The sequence below is a fragment of the Chelonoidis abingdonii genome, chromosome 1 (assembly GCF_003597395.2).
Source record: "Chelonoidis abingdonii isolate Lonesome George chromosome 1, CheloAbing_2.0, whole genome shotgun sequence".
NCBI lineage: Eukaryota > Metazoa > Chordata > Testudines > Testudinidae > Chelonoidis > Chelonoidis abingdonii.
The window spans coordinates 316,314,827-316,336,959 of NC_133769.1; the positions used below are offsets into that span (position 1 = coordinate 316,314,827).

General features: G+C 37.7%; 1 protein-coding gene across 3 annotated transcripts in view; it reads left to right on the plus strand.

Moving 5' to 3' along the window:
• Nucleotides 1–22,133, plus strand: part of RNASEH2B (ribonuclease H2 subunit B) — a 58,530-nt gene that overhangs the window by 30,957 nt on the left and 5,440 nt on the right. The window contains exons 5-10 of one of the 3 annotated variants that reach the window (XM_032766058.2): nt 2,442–2,559; nt 10,392–10,456; nt 12,082–12,187; nt 15,583–15,664; nt 18,856–18,898; nt 21,295–21,375. In XM_032766058.2, coding sequence (XP_032621949.2) covers nt 2,442–2,559; nt 10,392–10,456; nt 12,082–12,187; nt 15,583–15,664; nt 18,856–18,898; nt 21,295–21,375 — 495 coding nt within the window. The remainder of the gene's footprint in view (nt 1–2,441; nt 2,560–10,391; nt 10,457–12,081; nt 12,188–15,582; nt 15,665–18,855; nt 18,899–21,294; nt 21,376–22,133) is intronic. The other 2 variants (XM_075061605.1, XM_075061604.1) reach the window with 2 other exon arrangements.

Sequence of the window (22,133 nt, forward strand, 5' to 3'; positions counted from 1 at the left end):
AAGACCTTTAATCATTCTTGTTGCTCTTCTCTGGACCCTCTCCAGTTTCTCCACATCTTTCTTGAAATGCGGTGCCCAGAACTGGACACAATACTCCAGTTGAGGCCTAACCAGTGCAGAGTAGAGCGGAAGAATGACTTTAATGCATCATTAAAGACAGGAACAGAGTTTTAGCATCTACAAGTGAATTAGATCACATTGTTAAACTTCTGACAAGATATAGGTAAACACAGACAAATATAATTATAGCCTATTCTTGGTTTTCAAACAGTATAAGCAAACATATCAGAGTTTCTAGTCTACTTAACATGGCTTTGATAACTGTCTACAGGGAGTGACCTTGTTTATCATTTCAGTACCTTCTGTTGAAGAGTTATGGTTCATACACCAATTGATCAGTCTGTCAGTGTCACACCGCACTGCAAGGGCTCAAAGAGGGAGCAATGTTAAAATTAATATATGTGAAACACCTCCAGACATGACCTAAAATAACTTTAAAGTGCTACCATTTTAAAATAATTTATGGTACAGCCCTGCAGGGCCAGAAGTGAAAGCTAGTTCCCATCTGGAAACAGAGAATCTCCTCTTTCCTGTCATCATAAAGCACCTGAGTCTAGGCCTGTAGGGCTGAGAGATACGGGAGTATGAACTGATAAACTGCTGTTTGTGTAGGACTGAATAGTGCCTGTCCTGAGCCAGAGGTAGATGCAACTTTTATGGGGAACCCACATGTTTGTGGGGAGGAGGAGGAGGAGGAAACATTTCTATGGCAGGTTGATCTTAAACGGAACAGGTGGGTGTTTGAAGTAGTTACATGGGGTTAGAATGTAGATAATCTGGAATGGCAGATTATGGGCAAAGGTATGTTTTAAGTAATCCAAGGCAGATAATAAATGAATTGATCACATGGCTCTACAAATTGTCATGTGCAATTTAAAAGTACGATGTATCAGGAAGAATAGAAAAATGCACTTAATTAGTTAATGTAATCTCTTGTCCATGAGCCAAAGGACACTAGTTTATCTAACTGGAAGAATTTAAATGCCACTCTTCATTCATGCCAAATGAAGGCAGTAAATTCAGGTTACTTATCTGAAAGGCTTCTCTTTCCTTCAGTACCTATTTCTTGTTTCTCCCTCTAAGATTCCCTGTTACTTTTTCTTCATTAAAACAGTATGTGGATGGGAGGGAATTATTTTCTTTATGCTTTTAAGTTGTGGATTGAGGCTACAAAATCTTTTATGCATGTTCTTTCAGCAGTCAACACTTGCTTGATATTTCTAACCAGTAATTTAACCTATATTGTGTCGGAAATGTTTCATCGTTTTATGATAGTGTAACTATAAATATGTATGCTTTATAGTATTGTAGTCCATCGCAGTCTTTATAGTAGTCCACATTCTTATAAACAGTTATAGAAGAATACCTTCAATGGCTTTCCATGTACCACACTTCATTCAGATTTAGTAGCCTTTTGAAAACCTTATCCACAGATTAATTTTAATGTAAATGTATTGTTTTACTCTTGTAATTGTTTTCTTATTTTGATTATTATCTCTACTTTGTTCTGCACTAGAAACAAATAGAAATCCTTTGTTTTGTTTTGTACCTTGTAAATTTCAGTTGGTTATTTTATGAATTCTCTGATTCCTCTAATGAGATTATTCTTTAATAATGAATGTGGTTTACGCAAGTGTTTTTTTTGTCACCCAGACCAGCATAATGACTTCACCTTTGGCCCCTAGAGACCATTCACTCTAAGGCTGGAGAGCTAACTGAGCCTTTGTACTGATGTGCTCAGGGAGATTTCCAAAGGGAAAGGTGCCAGTTGTGCCAAACTGTGCTGAATAATTATGCATTGTAATGTCTGGCAAAGGCGAGATTTGTTTGATGGTTCTGTCGTGTACAGTGCTGTTTAAGCTGTGCCAAAACCTCTTTATGTAAGACTTTAGGCCAAACTGGAACTCACTTTCCAGAGATGAAAGGTTAGTACTATGTTCTTTAAGATGCACTGCTCCTCTGAGATTCCTCTTTATGGTAAGGAAAAAAGCAAAATTTGAATGAAAGTTATGATAGTGAATGTAATCCGGCAGGTTGTGTCTAGAAAAGCCGTTGGTACACATTAACTACTGTAACATGCTGTCATCTTCCAAAGTAAACCCTCTGTACTTTGCATTTGTTTGTCTCCGTGATGTTTTAAAACTGGAGCTTTTTAAGCACACTAAATGAAAAGTTCAGTACTTTGTAAGTATTTATGGTTTTGAAATCTTTCTTCATAGTTTGTTGCTCTGTAAACAGAGTATGTCATAGTACTACTAGCAATCCAGCCTTTGTAATCCTGGGTTTAAGGCTTTAGCCATAAAACTTTTAATGGCTTATTATACTTTTGATATTGCTGACAGTAATGTTTCTATAATCCCTTTGATTTTTTTTTTTTTCAGAAACGAAAGTTCCAACCACTGGATCAAGTTGTGGTTGATTCCGAATTTTCTAGCTGTACAATGTTGCTACAGTGTGCAAGAGTTATGGACTCACTACATCACGTGATAGAAGAAAAAGGTACAAGATTTGGGATGTTAATTTATCTAACAGACTAATTCTTCAGCTAATGTTTGGTTCTGAAGGGCGTATTTATTTGTTTCAGTTAACCTCTGCACAGTGGAACTAGAAGCCACTCTGATGCTAAGCCAACAGCACTAGGCACTGGCTTTTACGTCTCATTTCACCAAGCATCTTTGGTGTGCCAGTGTAATCTGCCACATGTCCTGCTGCATTTTATTATTGGAATCCATTCACCTGGTTGATCATTCTCCTAAATTTGCAAAAAGTTTTCCCTCCATAAAGTAACTTTATTTGTTTGGCAAATTAAACCTTTTTCTTTTGTTTATAACTTATATCTCAGGTACAGCTCTAGTTTTTAATTTTTTTTTTCTGTGTATGTATGTGGCTGTGCATTTCTATGAATGCAACTATAACCACCACAACTACAGTGAAATCAGGGATCAGCAAAAGAGTGCTTTCTCAGTAGAGGAGGGGTCTTACTAAAGGTTCATCAAAACTGCACTCTACTGGAAGACTTGAAGATTTTTAAAAGTGTGAGTTTACGCTGAAAAGTGACTATGTAATGATAGCACTACCATGCTCATCATTTTGTGAGTTATATCTGTTGATCTTAGCAATAAAAAAAATGTGTTGTTTTATTCCAGTTAGTTGGACTGTTTTTGCCAAATTACGAGTGAATGAGCTGGATTTTATTCCTTCTTTTGCATCAGCAACAGAATTGTTTACTCAGTTACACTTGTATATTGCAGTTGCACAGGTATTGCTGAAGGCCTAATTGAGCGTGTAGAAGCTCTGTTACTTTGGGTGATATGTGTGATAGAAAGAACCTATCTTGTGTTTACATCCCAGGTTGAGTTTGCAGGGTTGGCAAGTAGAATAACCAGCTTTTCACTTATAAATGTTTGATCTGAAAAACATTGAGACAATAAACATGTAACCCCCTGAAAGTCATTGGCTCAGAGTAGAGCTGCACTTCAGTGATTGTTTAAGGAATGATGGGGCTTCCTTTTAAAAGTGGTCTTTATTTCAGTATTTTAAAAGGTGTTGCACGTGACTGAAATTATATACTGCAACTCTAAAGTAGTAGCATACAGTTCCACCATTTGGTGGCATCAAAAATGATATATCATTAAAGTTGATATGGTTCCCTTATCCTGTGAGCAATATCTCTTTTCCTGTTGGTGAGCATCACATGGGTCTTGGAGTGACTCTTTTGCCAGTTGAATGGTCCACTAAGGAGCAGTGGCTCCAGTGTCCCTGTGAATTACAAGCACGGTATATGGAGAGTAAGCAGGTCCAACCTGGGACGGAGAAAAGGGAGAATGAATGGCTGTGAGAGGCATTTCAGAAAAGGAGAAGAGACAACGCAAGTTCCTATAGTTTTGCACAAGATTATGGTGTGGTGTTAAAATTAAGTAAAAAGAAAAAATTATTTTAAAAATGTCAGCAGTTGTCTGCTATTGCGAGCTTTGCTCTGAAAGGGGTGTTGGTAGAATGAGGTGATAAACTGTATTAAAAATACCTAAATCAACTCCATCTGTCAAGGGTATACACATACTGTCCTTGATCTTTACACAGAATTCCCATTGATTTTATTGGGAGTTTGTGTGTCAGTTGAGGACAACATATGACCCTAAATATTTGTTAGGTACATTTAAATGCATGGCTTTTTTTATAGCAAAAGCTTGGCAGACATGGAAAAGAGCCTTCATAATTCATAGCAATATCATCTTAAAATTTAAGACTTGTAAAAATCCTGAAGGGTCCTGTCTTTCAGATAAGGCCCCCTTCTGTGCTGACCTCCTGACTGAATGGAGAGGTAATCATTCAAGAAGGATACAGAAGTTAGAGAAAACAGAATCTTCCACATTGGTCTTTTTCCATTAAAAAAAAAATCGACCAGTTTTTCTATTTCTATGCTGTGTAGAGCACCTACAAGGCGCTACAATATGAGAACAAGAAGGCTTGTTTGAACCAATTCCTGCTTTCCATGGCAGGCTGCTGTTGTCACTAACAGCTTTGGGAGGGAAGATTTAGGCAGTGTTACAAGGATAACCACCAAAGAATTGAAAAGTAACAATGGAACAATAAGCACCACAAACAGAAGAAAAATACTAAAACTTGTATCACTTATTGTTTCATATAACTTAACAGTAACCTGGAGAGGCATGTTGAACTTTTAGGGAACCAGATATATTCTCACAATATGAGATGATGTTGTGTCCTCTATGGGTAAGGGTTGTGTTGCATGTGTTAAGCTATTTCTTCCTAAAAAGCTTCATTTGAACATAAAGTAGGACACGCTTCCATTGAAAATAGTCACCTTTATTGCAGTGAGAAAGCAGGACCAAAGGAGAACATACTTATAACACTGTTACTACACCTCTACCTCGATATAAAGTGACCCAATATAACATGAACTCAGCTATAACATGCTAAAGCAGTGCTCCGGGGTGGAGGGGCTGCACACTCCGGCAGATCAAAGCAAGTTCGATATAATGCAGTTTCACCTATAACACAGTAAGATTTTTTTGGCTCCCGAGGACAGTGTTATATCGGAGTAGAGGTGTGCCTATTTGCTGAGACCAGGAATACTGAATGGATGCTGGCTGCAGCCAGAAATGAGAGGATTTAATTATAAAGCAAGGGTGGAAAGAGATTAGATTTCTATCTTCCTTAGCCTCAACCTGACGACATAGATGAAAGAAATTGTGAGACACAAAGTAAACTTTCATTAAGAAAGGAGAAAGTGCCCTTACTATTCCCAGTTACACGCACAACGAATAAAGTAACCCAGCTGTGGGCCTGGCTGGAAAACTGTGTTTAGCTTGCGAAAGAGGGTAAACAACTAAAGAAATGATACACACATCCAAAGATGAAAGCAGGAAGTCTTGTCTGCAGAGGCCTTTCAGTGGTAGTTAAAGGTGCACAGCATCTCACAGGATTGGGTCCCAGGTGAGCGCTCAGATTTACTGTTCTGAGTTGCAGATTATTTTGTTTGGTTTCAAAACTAACTCTTCAGAAAGGCTCACGTTGCACATAATTTTAGCAGATATGAATGACTGTTTACTTTAGAGCTAGATTGTGAGTTTGGGCACAAAAGCCTAGACAAAGGGGTGGCGCAAAATCCACGGTACCCCATGCGTAACCCTAGAAGGCACTGTGTGACACACAGATATGCCTCCTGGTCACTGTTTCTCCCTGCTTCCTCCTTGCTCTGGAGTGGTAGTAATTTTACTGCTGGTTTGTACCAAAAGTAAATTACAGTCCCCTCAGCCCCACCCCCATGCTGGTCAATGAGTGGAGGAGAAGCCAAGGTTCTATCCACCTACTCCACTGAGGGAATAACCTGGTTTACTCCTGAGCCACCCAGACTAGGAAGTCTGTGTAGGGGTAATAAGGGGGAGTGGGTTATTTCCTTGCATAGATGCCTAGTATAAATCACAATGTAGCCCTTAGGAAAGTTATAGTACAACAAAGCAACCTCTGGGAAGCGCTTTTATTCCTTTAAACAAATGGGAATTATTTACTTTTGTTTATATATAAAATATGTGTGCATATAATTTTATATAATATATAGCCATTTCAGCAACTGGCAACAAATTCTGAAAGCCAGCATCTTTATATTTTGTTTTGAAATATGTAAAAATGTGATTGACTTTAATTCAGTGGTTTTTATACAACATTCTTAGTTATAACCATTTCTGGGTCTCCAAGTGCTGCTTGTCCCATTTGTGTCTGTTTTATGGATTGTATCTTGGAGCAAGAACTTTAGCTATTTTTTCTCTTTTACAGCACCACAAACATTAATATGGAACAGATACACTCGGGACTGTTCATCACATCTCATATTTCCTTTCCACCAACCCACTACTTGCTTGTCATTCAAATCACTCTTAAAGACTTACTTTCTCCAGTGTTCACAAGAACTATTGGTATTATGACTAATGCATTTTTGTAAAGAATCTAGTGTTTCTCTACTAAGGCTTCTCATTGCTCTGTGTATTCTGCCTTATTTGAGAGTAAGCTCCTTGGGGCAAGAAGTATTAGTGTTGTGGACAGCACTGAACGTGCTGGCAGTGCTTAACAAATAAAACAAAAAGCATAACTAGCACTGGGAATCTGGGTAGTAAATTCTGAACCTAGAGCACTGATAGTTTACACTTGCTGGGCTATGATTAAGAAGTCCCCCTGCCTGGCACCCAGCCGCCAGGGCACTGAAGCAGTCAGGAGTTCTGTTTCTGTGTAAAAACCATTCTGAACTTGCATTCACCTGCTTCGTTAGTATAGAAAATTACTTCTTTCTGTTCTCTAGATCTGGGTGAGGAGAATTGTTTCAAAATAAGTTCATGTGTGAGGGAGAGACTAAGATAGAAAAGGATTAATGAAGGGTTATGAACTTCAGTTTGTGAGTGTTACTCTTTGTTTCATTTTGCAAGGCAAAAGTTGCACTGTGATCTTGTCTGATGTGATTAATATGAAGAGCCAAGAAAACTTACCTGATTAGAATAGCTAAGTAATATTGCCAAGCTTGTATTCCCAGAAGGTAGGAAAAAAGGGGCCATATGAGTTTCTGAGTTATGGAAAACACTGAGAAAATAAATGTTAAAATGTGCTTTAGGCAGTTTGTTCAACAATACATCAGGGAAACTTCCAAGTATACATAGCGATTACCCAATTGCTGAACATATTATTTAATTGTAGAACCACTTATATTCCATTTGTATTTCTCAAACCCAATCTTTCCAGATGTCTCAGACCAGTTTTATAGGCACCAGACACATTAGGGAACAAAAGCCTTTCCAATATATTCTCATATTATCAAACACAGTCGCTAACTCTCACCAATATCAAATGTGCATTATAAGTAAAATCCGTGTTCCAGTACTGAATCCTTTTGTCAGCAGTTTGTGACTTTCACAACTCATTTCAATTCTTCAGAGGTCTCAAATATTGTCAGTTCCTAGTATTTAATAGTACAAACTGTCAAGTGCATAAAGTACTTTCAAACAAAGTGATCTCTGAAGGGTTCAGTGTAATTATTTTTCATACGTTTTAATGAAAATGGCTTCACAATTCTACATTTCCTTCCCTGAGTTACTCTGATTCATGCTGTTTGGGGATTCTGCCTGGAAATCTGGTCCTGAACTGTTTTTCAACATGGATTGGGGGAGGATGGCAAGAGGATGTCCTCTCCTCGAACTTTCTCAGATAAGGGAAATCCAAAAGTTGTGCATTATATTCTTGGACCCAAATCATGTTAGTGTCTTTGAGCAACAGGTTCATGTATCCCTTTTCTGTTTCTATCAAACTTCTTTTCTTTTAAGACCCATTTAAAAACCTTCTTTTGAGTCCCAAAAGACTGTAGCCAACAATATCGCAGCTAACTACTTTATCTGCAACAGATCAGTTATAAAATGAAGCATAGTATTTGGAGTTTTCTTTTCTTTTTTCCTATGTAAAAATATTTACTTTTTTACTCTTCTACAATGGTCGAGGTGAAATTAAACTGTATCTTGTATGTAACATTCCCCCAGCCCCTCACCACCCCCAGCTATGCACACACAAAAAGTACATAACAATTAGATATTTGTATGCAATTTGAAAGAGGCAGTATAAACCTCAAAGAAGGAAATGCGGAAGGAACCATAAATAAAGCATTGTTGGTTGTTTGCAGGAAGGGAAAGAAACTCCATGAACCTAGTGCTGGAGTATTCAACTTATTCATAAATGATCTGGAGAAAGGGGTACACAGTGAGGTGGCAAAGTTTGCAGATGATACTAAACTGCTCAAGATAGTTAAGAGCAAAGCAGACTGATGAACTTCAAAAAGATCTCGCAAAATTAAGTGATTGGGCAACAAAATGGCAAATGAAATTTAATGTGGATAAATGTAAAGTAATGCACATTGGAAGAAATAACCTCAACTAAACATATAATATGATGGGAGCTAATTTAGCTACAACGAATCGGGAAAAAGATCTTGGAGTTATCTTGGATAGTTCTCTGAAGACGTCCACACAGTGTGTAGAGGCAGTCAAAAAAGCAAACAGGATGTTAGGAATCATTAAAAAGGGGATAGAGAATAAGATGGAGAATATATTATTGCCCTTATATAAATCCATGGTTTCGCCCACATCTTGAATTATGCGTACAGATGTGGTCTCCTCATCTCAAAAAAAATATTTGGCACTAGAAAAGGTTCAGAGAAGGGCAACTAAAACGATTAGGGGTTTGGAGAGGTCCCATATGAGGAGAGATTAAAGACGCTTGACTTTTCAGCTTGGAAAAGAGGAGACTAAGGGGGTATGATAGTATATAAAATCATGAGTGATGTGGAGAAAGTACGATAAGGAAAAGTTTATTTACTTATTCCCATAATACAAGAACTAGGGGCCACCAAATGAAATTAATAGGCAGCAGGTTTAAAACAAGTAAAAGGAAGTTCTTCTTCACACAGTGCACAGTCAACTTGTGGAACTCCTTGCCTGAGGAGGTTGTGAAGGCTAGGACTATAACAGCATTTAAAAGAGAATTGGATAAATTAATGGAGGTTAAGTCCATTAATGGCTATTAGCCAGGATGGGTAAGGAATGGTGTCCCTAGCCTCTGTTTGTCAGAGGATGGAGATGGATGGCAGGAGAGAGATCACGTGATCATTACCTGTTAATTCACTCCCTCTGGGACACCTGGCATTGGCCATTGTCGGTAGACAGAGTACTGGGCTAGGATGGACCTTTGGTCTGACCCAGTACAGCCATTCTTATGTTCTTATGTATGATATCAGACCTTTTAAATTACTTAAAACAGATGTATTTATGGTAATGTTATATGCGTTATTAAACTTTGTTGAAATACCTATTAAAGAGTGCAATTGAACTGTTGTGTGTTCTAAAGTCTCCTATATCATCTTATTAAACATTTCATTCAATTTCCTGACTTTATGCACTATTAATTTAGTGTGCAGTTCTATGCTGAAATGTTCCTGAAACCTTTGTAATTTCCTCACCCATTTGCCCCAGCACACCCAGATAGCTAATCATTCATCAGCAATGAATGTTTATGCTCTCATAGTTGCAGATATAGAAAATATTTTTAATACATATATCATATTTAATTTATACTGTGCTTAAGAAATAATAGATAAGATAACCTTCCCCAAATAATTTGCGTTTCCTTTTTTTTGAAGAACTACAACTTGTTTGCTTTGACATTTATGTTAAATTATTTTGAAGCAGGAGGAGGTGATGAAAAAGAAAATGTTGCTATCCACCATCCTATGAGTCTTTGGGGGAGAATGCTTGGAAAGACAATAAAATATTGTTTATAAATCATTCTTTTTTCTACCTTTGCTGCCAGATGCATCTGTTTACAAAGTCCAGGTTTAAGACATGAGGCTTAACAGCAAATTGACTGGGAACTGAACCTGAGACAAAAAAAGACAACTGTGACCATATTACTTGTAAATGTAACCATCTGTTGGCATGTGTCAAAAGGGATTCAGCAAAGAATTTAAGCATGTGCTCAACTTTGATCATGTAAATAGTCTCATTGAAGCCACTTTTGAAACCATTGGGACTGAAACTATTCATATACTTAAATAACGCATGTGCTTTGCTGGGTTAGGGTTAATTATCAAGTTGCATGGATTTGTGAACATCAGCTTGCTGTGTTGTTTTTCCACATTTCCAATATTTTTCAGTATTATTACCCTGATGATGTGCAAACTATGAAATAACTTCCATGTCTTATGTGCATCTTTTGAGTTTTTAATGTATTGAAAATGAAAACCAATTATGACTTTATTCCCCTGTTTGGTTTTATCCCAGAAATTGGCAATAAGAAATTTTATAAATACAGCCAAGAGAAGACATTGAAGTGGTTAAAGAAAAAGGTATTATATTTCTCTTTTGCTTTGTCATACTTTAGAATATGACAAATATAAAGTGTTAAGGAAATAGCAGATTTCTAGCAGATTCCCTCTTAGGTGGAACCAGTCTGTGGCTGGTCCCTGCACAGGCGCAGAAAGGTCCAGGGTAGGCTACAATTGCTATTTCTATGCTGTCCATGAGCTCAGGGACTGCTCTTTGCCTTAAAGCATGGGAAGGCAGCAAGGCTATGACCATTTCTCCCTCCCTAGCCCATAGCAGCCAGCAGAGCTGGCCAAACATGGAGGGAAGCACACCTTCAACTCTGCTGTGATTTGATGCAACAGCTCTGTTCCTCGTGACCTCTCTACATTGCCCTAGTACTGCTGGGGTCGTGCAACTGTGCATCACTCATGAAACAAGCCTGCCTACACTCTCTGTGCCTAAAAGAAATTGTACTGTGTCAGGTCCGCGCTGCTGTACACAAAGAAGCAGATTATTTTAATCAGAATAGATCTACTGCAATGGCATCCATCAGAGAAAATAATTAAATGTATGTCAATCACAAGTTGTAAGGGAGCCTGGAAAAATTGTCATTAACATTTACCAACCCGAGTACATAATCTACTTCCCACCTTTTGCCATGATCATGGCAGGGGTAGGGGGGATAACAATAGAGTTCTTGCCCGTTAAAGAAAGTACTGGTGTGGATTGAGTGGAATTTTTCCAAGGCTGGTATAAGGGGAAAATATCGGTGGAGGAGCCCATATAGTTCCACATCTCTGATACTCATTTTCACATCAATGGCTGAATATTTATGGTTTTGCAGGTGCCTGTTATATTGTTATACTGTTCTTGATCTATTGATAAGGTTAAGAATTTCTCAAAGAATATTTTTAGTAAAAGTCATGGACAATAAAAATTCAAGGAAGCCTGTGACCTGTCAGTGACATTTTCTAAAAATAGCTGCTATGGGGAAGGGGGGAACTAGCAGTCAGAACCCTGCCGGGGGCTGGCCACTGCTCCCACCCCGCCCCTGCTCCTGGGTTGGGGCTGATAGATTCTCCAGCCCTGGGGGCTGACTCAGCCCAGCTGCTGCTCCTGTGGCAGGAGCTGACCCCCGACCACTACTCCGGCCCCACTGCTGCTCCTGGGCAGGAGCTGACAGCTTCTCCAGCCCTATGGGCTGAAGCAAAAGAAGTCATGGAGGTCTGTTAAAGTCACAGATTCCATGACCTCTATTGACAATCTCTCTCTCATATTGAATCTGACAATGCCCTGGCCTACAGAATCCTGGTTCCCGTTCAGGACTCCATTCCCATTCCAATAGAAATGGAAAAACCCTTGCTTTTCTGAGCAGGTGCATGAATCATCTGTAAAATCCATGGCTGCTCCAACTGTAAATTCCAGCCCGTCTCAGTGGAGCTGAAAATCTAGGTGCCATGTCTCAAAGGCAGCAGGCCAGAACACCCTGGATCCTTAATTTTTTGAGATCATATGCTAGTCATTACAGATGTATATTAAGTTTCATCACAATTCATAAGTTGAGCATTTTATGTGATTTAAACCAAATTACAAGGGCTTTGTCACTGTATTAACACATGTACATAACAACGTTGATTTAGACATTTCAATCTGTGGCTCCTTATAGGTCAACCAGACAGTGAAAGTACTTAAAAGCAGCAATGTATGTGTGGGTGAAAGGGTGCAATCGGCTACATTTATCAGCAGCAAACAAATCACAGATGTTAAAGAAGGTAAGGAAACTAAATGTAGTTGTAACGAAATAGATCTTTATGTAATAAGATACCTGCAGCTTAGATGCTCAGCTAGAATCTAACAATAATTTTAAATGGTTTGTACATTTAAAAATACTTCTTGCCCAAAATGTTTTTAGTGTAGTTACTGTAGTGATGCCATGACTTTTGAGTTCTGTGGTGCCTGAAATATGGTAACTGTATAATGTACCAAATGTACACGGAGAAGGGTTATGAATAGCTTCTAGTGAGATCTATTTGAGGCGCCAATTCAGCAAACCATCCCTATTCATTGATGTGCTCAGAGAACAAATACTCAAGTTGGGATCATATTCCTGTGCAATGATTATGCAGAGAGAGAGAATGTGCATCTTGTGTTATCTTAGTATAATAGATATGAATTATCTCTATACAGTATGTATAGGCATAGTTATTATATATATGCACATAATATAAACTATGATTTAATAATATATTGAATACACACAATATAAAGGGGGATTTTTCAAAAGTGCCTTTGTGCGCACAAGTTCTACTGAAAGTCACTACGACTTGTGTTCCTAAATGATTTAGGTGATTTTGACAACCCCACCCAAAGTTAGTTTTATTACCATAATCATTAAGTTGTAAAGTTTCACCATTATTTTGATCACCTTTTTTCCTGAGGACAATGTCATAGAGGGATTGGATTATGAAATATCCTAGATATGCCCTTCAGAATATGCACTATGATGAAGAAAAAGATCAAAATTTGAAGAGAAGAAATTCAAATTCAGAACGTTATTAAAGCAAATTAAACAAAGGAGATTATTCACTTTACCAAGAGGTTCAGAAGCCTGCATACAATCTAAAAATAAGGAAACAAGGAGCAAGTAATTGTGGCAGGCTTCTTCAACCCTGAGTACTGTGTATGTGGAAGACGAGTTATCAAGTAATGATATCAAAGGAAAAAGCATAAATGAGATTTAAGAGACATCTAGACAGTTTTATAGGGGGTGCATTGTAATATATATTTTCAAAAAGGAGATAGTGCTGAGAGACTTGCGTGCCTTTACCTTTACAGTAACTTTTTATTACTTCCAAAAATATTAAATAGAAGGAAATTGCGACTGTCAGATCAGGTCCGTCTTTTACTATATTTAACCATTAGCTTTGGTAAATTTATTGTTAGTCTCAATCGACAATGTTTTCTCTTGTATCCTCCTACCTTACAGGAAGGTGTGTATATTCTTTATTATAGTTTTGCCATTGAAAGGGGTCTAGATTTAAAAGAACTGCATTGAAGGAGGGAATATTGTGGGTTGAAGGTAGGTCAGTTTTGGAGGAGATTCTAAAGTGTCTCTAACGACTGTATGAAGCAAAGGGAACGGCAGAAAGTCAAAAGGAACTTACTCAACACTTATTTTTTATCATCATTCAGTGATAAGAGAGTGCAATTTATTTTTGCACACAGTTGCTGATTCAAGAGTATGGCAGAAATCTTCACTATCTACCTGTAAATGCAGCTGTGTAGATTACAGTAATAACCACCAGGTACCATCTGTTGGTGTGGTAACCAGAAGCGTTGTAGGGTATCCAATGAGAGAATGAGTACCAGGGACGCAAGGAAGGATTAGTATTTGGGATCTGAATGTTTTATTAGAGAGGAAGGTTGGGAGTCATATAACCCAGGGAGAAGAGATGGGATTTGAGATGAGATTTGCATACGGTCAGAGCAGTGTGAGAGAAGTCCACTGAGAAAAGACAAGGAAGGGAGATACAAAATTCTCTGACATTTGAGAAGAGAAACAAATGGCCTGAATAAATGGAAAAGCTGGCAGCAGGTTAAGAGTTAGGATATGGGTTAGAGTGGCAGCAGGAACTCCTTGGAAAACTCTGTACTGGATTTTTAAATAAATAAGGAAGCCAGTGAAGATTTCTGGAGGGCGTGGGTGATGCAGCCTCATATCTGGGTCTGACAGAAGAGAAGAATTGCTCTAGTAACTGACTTGACCTCACAATTCAGTGCCATAAAAAGAAGAGCAGGGTAACAAGAACATCTCTATTTAGGTATAGCTTGGGTATAAGGGTGAAGTTCAAAATCAGTGTTGGATCTGGACCACTCCTTTATGGTTCTGGATGCCAAAGGGGGTTAAGGAAGGAGGAAATACTTGAGAAATAAATCTGCTTTTTTTTGTTGTAAAGCATGCAGGAAATTGGTGCCAGTATAGCTAAAATGTGCACGTTGGGGCCAGTTTATTAATTTTATCTGTTTTGGTGCCAATTTCCTTCATGCTATTACAAAACTTCATGTAACTGTGTGTAACAAACCATCTCTGACACAGGAGAAATACATCTTTGCTACTCTGGGAGCTGGTTTACCATATGCTTCCATATAGTTCTTGGGGGCTGAGAGGTGGGGAGGGTGAAGTGCTTGGCTGTTTTAAGGCTAATTAAGAGGCAAGGTATTGGCTTGGGGTCTGCTTGTGCCAACATTTATGCATGTGAGTAAAGTTACTCTCTAATAGCCCCATTGATGTCAAGTTATTCACAGACAGAAGAGTTTGCAGGATCTAAGTCTTGTTTGTGGGGAAGGGGACAGAAAAAGAGATGTTTTAGGACTTCATATTGCCAAAGGTTGGATTTCCAGAAAACTTTTATAGCAAGAGTTCCTGTCCTAAAAACAGCTTCTAGTAGTTCATATTTCCACAATTATCCTGTCTTGCCAGTGATGTTTAGATATGCCTTGGCATTTTTCATAAAATACTGACATTAAGTACAAGGCTTTGAAATAGACTCATTGTCTCATCTAATTGTTTTCAGTTGAAGCCAGAAATATATTTTAGTACTGAAACTCTTGCCAAGTAATTGTAGGATCCAGATGCTTTAAAATTAATGATTACACATTTTGTTGAGTCAGCTTTTTACTTCTGCCGCATTTTTTAAAAATTAATTGTGCAGAAAAAATACATTATATTTAGTGTCCTCAGAAAGCAAACAGATTTTGTAAAGTACATGCCACAGAGATTAATAACATCTGTGCTGACAAAGTAAGCATAGCAACTCCTTGCTTTTTAATTAAACCTACAAGTGTCATATAACATAAACTACCCAACAAAGAGAAAGATCACGTGTCTGTTAGTAGTTTCTTAGCATTAGCTCGTCATCATGGGTTATAGTGACATACAGGAACATGGATTGGAAAGGAATCCTGTGACTGTATAACATGGATACACTCTCTTCCCCGAATCACCTTTTTTTTTTTTTTTTTTTTTTTTGCAACAGTATCACACTGTTGACTCATATTTAGCTTGTGGTCCGCTATGACCCTAGATCTAGCTTCCACTTTTTGTAGGGACTCTCCTCTTTTTTTTTTTTTTAGATTTTTTTTTTTTTTTTTTTTTTTTAACTTTCAGATGATTATGTACGATATGCCCATGGTTTAATATCAGAATATATTCCTGAAGATCTGAGTGTTGAGCTATCTAAGTACTTGCAGTAAGTATTGGTTTAATTATTTGTTAGCTTTATATGACACACATTGCTCTGCAAATGACCTTTTCTATTGAATACTGTAACTTTGACCATTAAGTTACAGTGAATGATAGAGATATTTTTGTCACTTATTAAATATCCGAGGAGGGTAGGAATTGGAGGAGGAAGTCAAATCCTACTGAAGAAAATAGAAAGGAACATAAACTCTGGCAAGTCAAATGTAAAAGTATAAGTAGGCAGGCCAAAAAAGAATTTGAAAAGCAATTAGCAAAAGACACAAAAACTAACAGCAAAACATTTTTTTAAAGTATATCAGAAACAGGAAGCCTGCCAAACAATTGAGGGGCCAATGAATTATCAAGGTGCTAAAGGAGCACGTAAGGAAGACAAAGCCATTGCCGAGAACCTAAATGAATTCTTTGCATCAGTCTTCATCACATAGATGTGAGCGAGATTTCCACACTTGGGCCATTCTTTTCAGTTGACAAACTTGAGGAACTGTCCCAAATTGAGGTGTCAGTATTGGAAGTTCTGGAACAAATTGATAAAGTAAACAGTAATAAGTCACAGGACCAAATGGTATTCACCCAAGAGCTCTGGACGAACTCAGATATGAAATCGTTGAACAATTAACTATGATATGTAACCTATCACTTAAATCAGCCTCTGTACCAGATAGCTGGAGGACAGCTAATGTAATTACAATTTTTTTTTAAAGCTCCAGAGGCAATCATGGCAATTATGGGCCAGTAAGCCTAACTTCAGTGCCAACAATAGCAAAGAACAGAATTATCAGACACATAGATGAACATGATATATTGGGGAAGAATCAACACAGCTTTTGTAAAGAGAAATTATGTCTGTTAGAATTCTTTGAAGGTATCAACAAATGTGAACAAAGGTGTTCCAGTGGATATTGTGTACTTAGACTTTTAGAAAGACTTTGAAACAAAGTCTCTCACCAAAAGTTCTTCAGGCATGGGATAAGAGGAAAGTTCTTCAATGGATTAGTAACTGGTTAAAAGATAGGAAATGAAGGGTACGAATAAATGGTCGATTTTCACTATAGTGAGAAGTAAATAGCAGGTCCCCCAAGGATCTATATTGGCACCAGTGTAGTTCAACATATTCATAAATGATCAGGAAATGAGGGTAAACAGTTTTTGATCAGACAATTTTGCATTGTCTGTGGCAAAGTTTGCAGACAATGCAAAATTACTTAAGATAGTTAAGTTCAAAGCTGACTGGAAAGAGTTACAAAAGGATCTCAGAAAACGGTGTGTGGGCAACAAAATAGCAGATGAAATTCAATGTTGATAAGTGCACAGTAATGCATGTTGGAAAACATAATCCCAATTTGCATACAACATAATGGGCTCTAAATTAGCTGTCCCTACTCAGAAAGAGATCTTGGCATCATCATGGATAGTGCTCTGATAACATCTGCTGAAGCGCAGCAGCAGTCAAAAAGCTAACAGTGGTAGGAACCATTAGGAAAGGGATAGAAAATATCATGTCACTATATAAATCCCTGGTATGCCCATACCTTGAACACTATGTGCAGTTCTGGTTACTCTATCTCAAAAAAGATATTAGAATTGGAAAAAAGTACAGGGAAGGGCAATAAAATTGATTAGGGGTATGGAAGAGCTTCCATATGAGGAGAGATTTAAAAAAGACTGGGACTGTTCAGCTTAGAAGAGAGATGACTAAGGGGGATATGATAGAGATCTATAAAATCATGAATGGTTTGGAGAAAGTGAATAAGTGTTGTTTACCCCTTCACATTACACAAGAACTCAGGGTCACCCAATTAAATTAATAGGCAGCAGGTTTAAAACAAACACAAGGAAGTGCTTCTTCACGCAGTGCACAATCAACCTTTGGAATTGTTTGCCATATGATCTTGTGAATGCCAAAGCTATAACCAAGTTCAAAAAAGAATTAGGTATGTTCATGGGGGATAGGTCCATCAATAGATATTCGCCAGGATGGTCAAGGATGCTTTCCCGTGCTCTGGGTGCCTCTAAACCTCTGACTACTAGAAGCCAGGACTGGTTGACACTGACAGGATGGATCACTCAATAATTACTCTGTTCTGTTCATTCTCTCTGAAGCATCTGTTGCTGGCCACTGTTGAAAAACAGGATACTGGGCTAGATGGACTATTGTTCTGACCCAGTATGGCCATTCTTAGGAGGAGTGGAGCTCTCTTTATTAAGTCTAGGTTGGCGTTGTGAATGTAAACAGCATATTTTGCTAGTAGAAATATACTAATAATTATAATAATAATAATAATAGCTAGCCCTTCATAGCACTTTTAATCCATTCTCTCAAAGTATTTTACAAAGGTCATTGTTGTTATCACCATTTTATAGAGGAGATGCTGAGACAGAGGGAGGTGAAGTTACTTACCCAAGTCACCCAGTAAGCTAGCTGGAGTGCCAGGAATAGGACCTAGAACTCCTGGGTTCCATTGTAGTGCTCTAGCTATTAGGCTACACTGCCTCTCCATTCTCACTTAATAAGATGCTATCTCCATCCCAATGAAATTTTTCTGGGGCTTAATTTAAAATCTAATCTATATTGTGTCATAGGTGAATTCAGAAGGTAATCCTGGATTAGGGCCCTGATCTTGCATTTCATTGTTTGCAAGAAGACTGTGGCATCCCCTGGTGTTTCGCTGGGGCTTTGTGCATGTGCAGTCTGCATGCAACATATTGTAGGATCAGGGCCTAGGAATGTACTAGCAGTTTACCCTTCAGAAGTGTAAAATGTCTATAAAATATCTTTTCACAGATCATAGCCAAGCTTTTCAGAAGGAACTAGTGATTTGGATTTTCCTCAGTTTTGGGTGTCCGACTTGACACCATTAAAGGGGACTGATTCTCAGAGGGTGTTCGCTCAACACTTTCTGAAACTCAGGCCCCTTTCAGTTGTCACCTAAGATGATTAAACCTAATGGGCACCCCGCTAGCCACTTCTTTTGAAAACTTGGCTCTCATCATTAGTGTGTCTTAAAAGTAATATGAAATGAAGTGGAAAATATTTTGAGGGTGACTGATGGGATTAGCATTGATGCCCTCTTTGTGAGAGAGGAATGTAATTTGAAGTTAACGTATTCAGAAGTTTTATTCCAATATATTAATTTGTTTCTGTATGAAAACTGTAACTTAAAATCTTTTATTCTGAAGGCTTCCAGAACCTACAAGTCCAGAAGCAGACCCCCCGCTAAAGGTAGGAAAATAGTAAGATAGGGAAAATTTTAAGGTAGAATAACAATAAAACTTCTTGATGGATATGTTTTGTTGTGAATTAGTCTCTCTCAAATGTTTGAGGCAATTAAAACTAGACTGAACAAAGCATTAAAAAATAAGCAATAAGGAGCAAACCTGCATTGTAATAGCACTGATCAGAAATATAGGGGAAGGTGGATTGCAAAAATGTTGCCAAATATTTTTCTATTTTTTATTCATCAAAATTTCAGTCATCTTTGTAGCTAGTCAAAAACCAGGAACAATTTTTGCCAATAATTTTTTTCCTGTTTTATAATGAAAAATCAAAACATTTGAGCCTCTCTTGTTGGTAGGTTGATGGGACTATATGACCTCATGTCTTTTTCATAAAAGTTACACCTATCCAATGACATGGAAGTAACTGTGGCCACAATTTATTCCTTTGATTCTGTCTTGAGCCAAGTGATATTCATTAGGTGTTGCAGTAACTCCGTTGAGCGTTCTTGTGATGTGGATTATACAATGTGTATGAATGTTTATTATGCTGTTTTGATAGTGCTGAGAATCTCTTTTTAGGAAGATCTAGTAACTTCTAAAAATAATCAGCAGTATGATTACAGCTAAAGCCATTTTTAGAATTTTGTTCAATAGTTTGACTGTGAAATAATGTCTGCGGTCCCATTGACTTCCAGATGGCTGCTCACAGTGTGTTGAGCACATGTGTAAATCTTTGTAGGTTCAGGGCCTAAAATGCTACTTCAATATATTTTTATCTCACTGCTTCAGAGGACCAAGGCATAAATTAGGTGAAATCTGATTTGCTTTAAACCTGTTTTAGCTTACTTTAAAATTTCTTTTATGTGAAAGAAGGGTGTTTGTAAGGACAAAATGTATGGTTACTACAAATCAAGACAGATCTGAAGTATATGTCTTACTAGTACAAAGTAATTGTTTGTTAAATAATAATCTAAAATAAATTTCCGAAGGGAGAGAGATACAGGAGCCTTAGAGTTTAACTACAAATGTCCACTAGCTGGGGGATATTACAAAGCTTACTCTTCCATTACAAGATTTTTGAGGAAGTCTGAATTCTTCATGTGACATATGCCAACCATCCCATTAATTGTAACCGCCAATCTTGCATTGTAATCACGATATCTTTTCAGGGTGGGAAGTCTGGTGCTGACAAATCATAATACATAGCCACACAAAATACTTAAGATTACTTAGAGCTGAACAGCAGAAGTTTTACTGAAAATTAAAAACATGAAAATTCCAAAAGAGGGACATCATCATTTATTGTTAGGCTGTCATTTAAAAATGTTCCTATAGTGCAGCATTTAAGAAAACTAGCTCCCAAAGGGCCTGCTCCAACTCCGATTGAACTGGAAAAAAAAGCTGCTGTTGGATCTGGTCCTAAGGGCCTGAGAAATTTAAGATGCAGACCTGGTTTTTGTGCCAGAGTGAGAGAGATCACAAGTCCCAATAAACAGAGTGAAAAATAGGGATTTAAAATGGAATGGTTACCATTCAAGTTACTTGCAGTATCACTCACTCTGGCACAGATACTAGAAAGGCCACAGCTCAGATTTCACAGGATATTAAGGCAATGGTAATTGTCTCTGAAAATTAAAAAAAAAAAAAAAAAAAGGACCCATTACATTTGTGAAATGCCAAATACACACAGCTTAGGGAAAAAAACATGCACTCTTAAGGCCTGATCATGTCAAGTGCTGAACTCCCTTGAGTTTCATTGACTTCAATGGTAGTTAAGGATAGCTAGCAACTTGAACAGTTAAGCTCTTAGATTGTCACTGAACTAAAATTGGAGAGCATTGAGCAAAAACAAGTCAATGTATGTCAAACAAGTCAACATATGAACGTTACCAGATTGTAGAAGGTAATGATCCCAAGAGAGGTTGTATGCAACAAACAGATTAGACATTGTTCCAATGCAGGATTGCTTGGTGCTTTCCAGTCCCAAGAGACCATGAGGACTTGAGTTTTGTCCCCTGTTCCTTGGCCAGTAGATAATACTTTCCAGCACTAATCCATAAAGATGAGTCAAATAGTCTCTGAATTAAAAACTAAAGGCAAAGGATAGAAATTCAAATGTGTATGTAAGTGATTCTATAAATCAGTCGTTTGTGGGCAAAAGAGAAGAAAATGTGTTTCTTACAAAACTAACCAAACTTCTCTGAAAAGTGAAGAGAGACTGTTTATCCTCCTGTTTCTTGAGGAGACTTATGAATATTTCATATTACTTGTTCAGTTGCCTGTGCCATTTCAGTGTCTAGCTTACAGCAGAAAGCCTGCGGGCCTTTTCAGCTTTAATGTTCAATGTGTGTACATCACAGTAGTGGTTGACAGAGCAACTTCATCACTCTAACATTTCAGAAAAGGAAATTCTCAGATGTACCTGTGGAAGCAGAAGAAGACTATACTAAGTTTAACAGCAGTGATCTCAAGAACAAAAAGGTACATGTGCTTTATGTGTGTGCATGCTCACATTTTTTAAAGTGTGTTTTAATACTGGTCAAATAGTTATACAGGAGCCCCCTTTTTTGCAATGTGCCTCTTAGTCAGAAAAGCAAATATAAAATGGATGTTTTCAGAAAGTACATTCAACATTGTCTGACTAAAAATCAATATATTGTAGGTGGGTTCACCTAGATAAGAACCAAAGACTGAAAGTGACTTCCTGGGTCATTGAGTCCAGTACCCTGCTATCTCGGACAACCCCATCATATAATCCTGTTCATAAACTTATCAAGCTCCATCTTGAAACCTGTTAGGTTCCTTGTTTCTGCTACTGCAGTTGGAAGGCTGTTCCCAAACCTCACTCCTCTGATGGTTAGAAACCTTCTTCTAATTTCCAGCCTAAATTTACTCTTGGTCATTTTATATCCATTTGTTCTCATGGGAGCACTGTCCTTTACTCTTCCTGGTATTTTACCCCCTTAATGTATTGATGCTGCCACGTCTCCTAAAGCAGTCAATATTCTTTTGAGATACTTAATTGTTTGTGAATAAGGCAGGTCAGAAAATTTTGAAGCAATCAAAAAGGCTTAAAATGAAAGTCATGACCATATATTATCACCATTTATCTTGGCACATTTCATAAGAGGACCATAGAAGTGTTGATTCCAGAGTCCTGGAAAAAAATTAGTGAAAGCAATTACATTCTGCTTCTTTAAACTCTACCTGCAGTTTCCATTTGACATGATAAGTCTTAA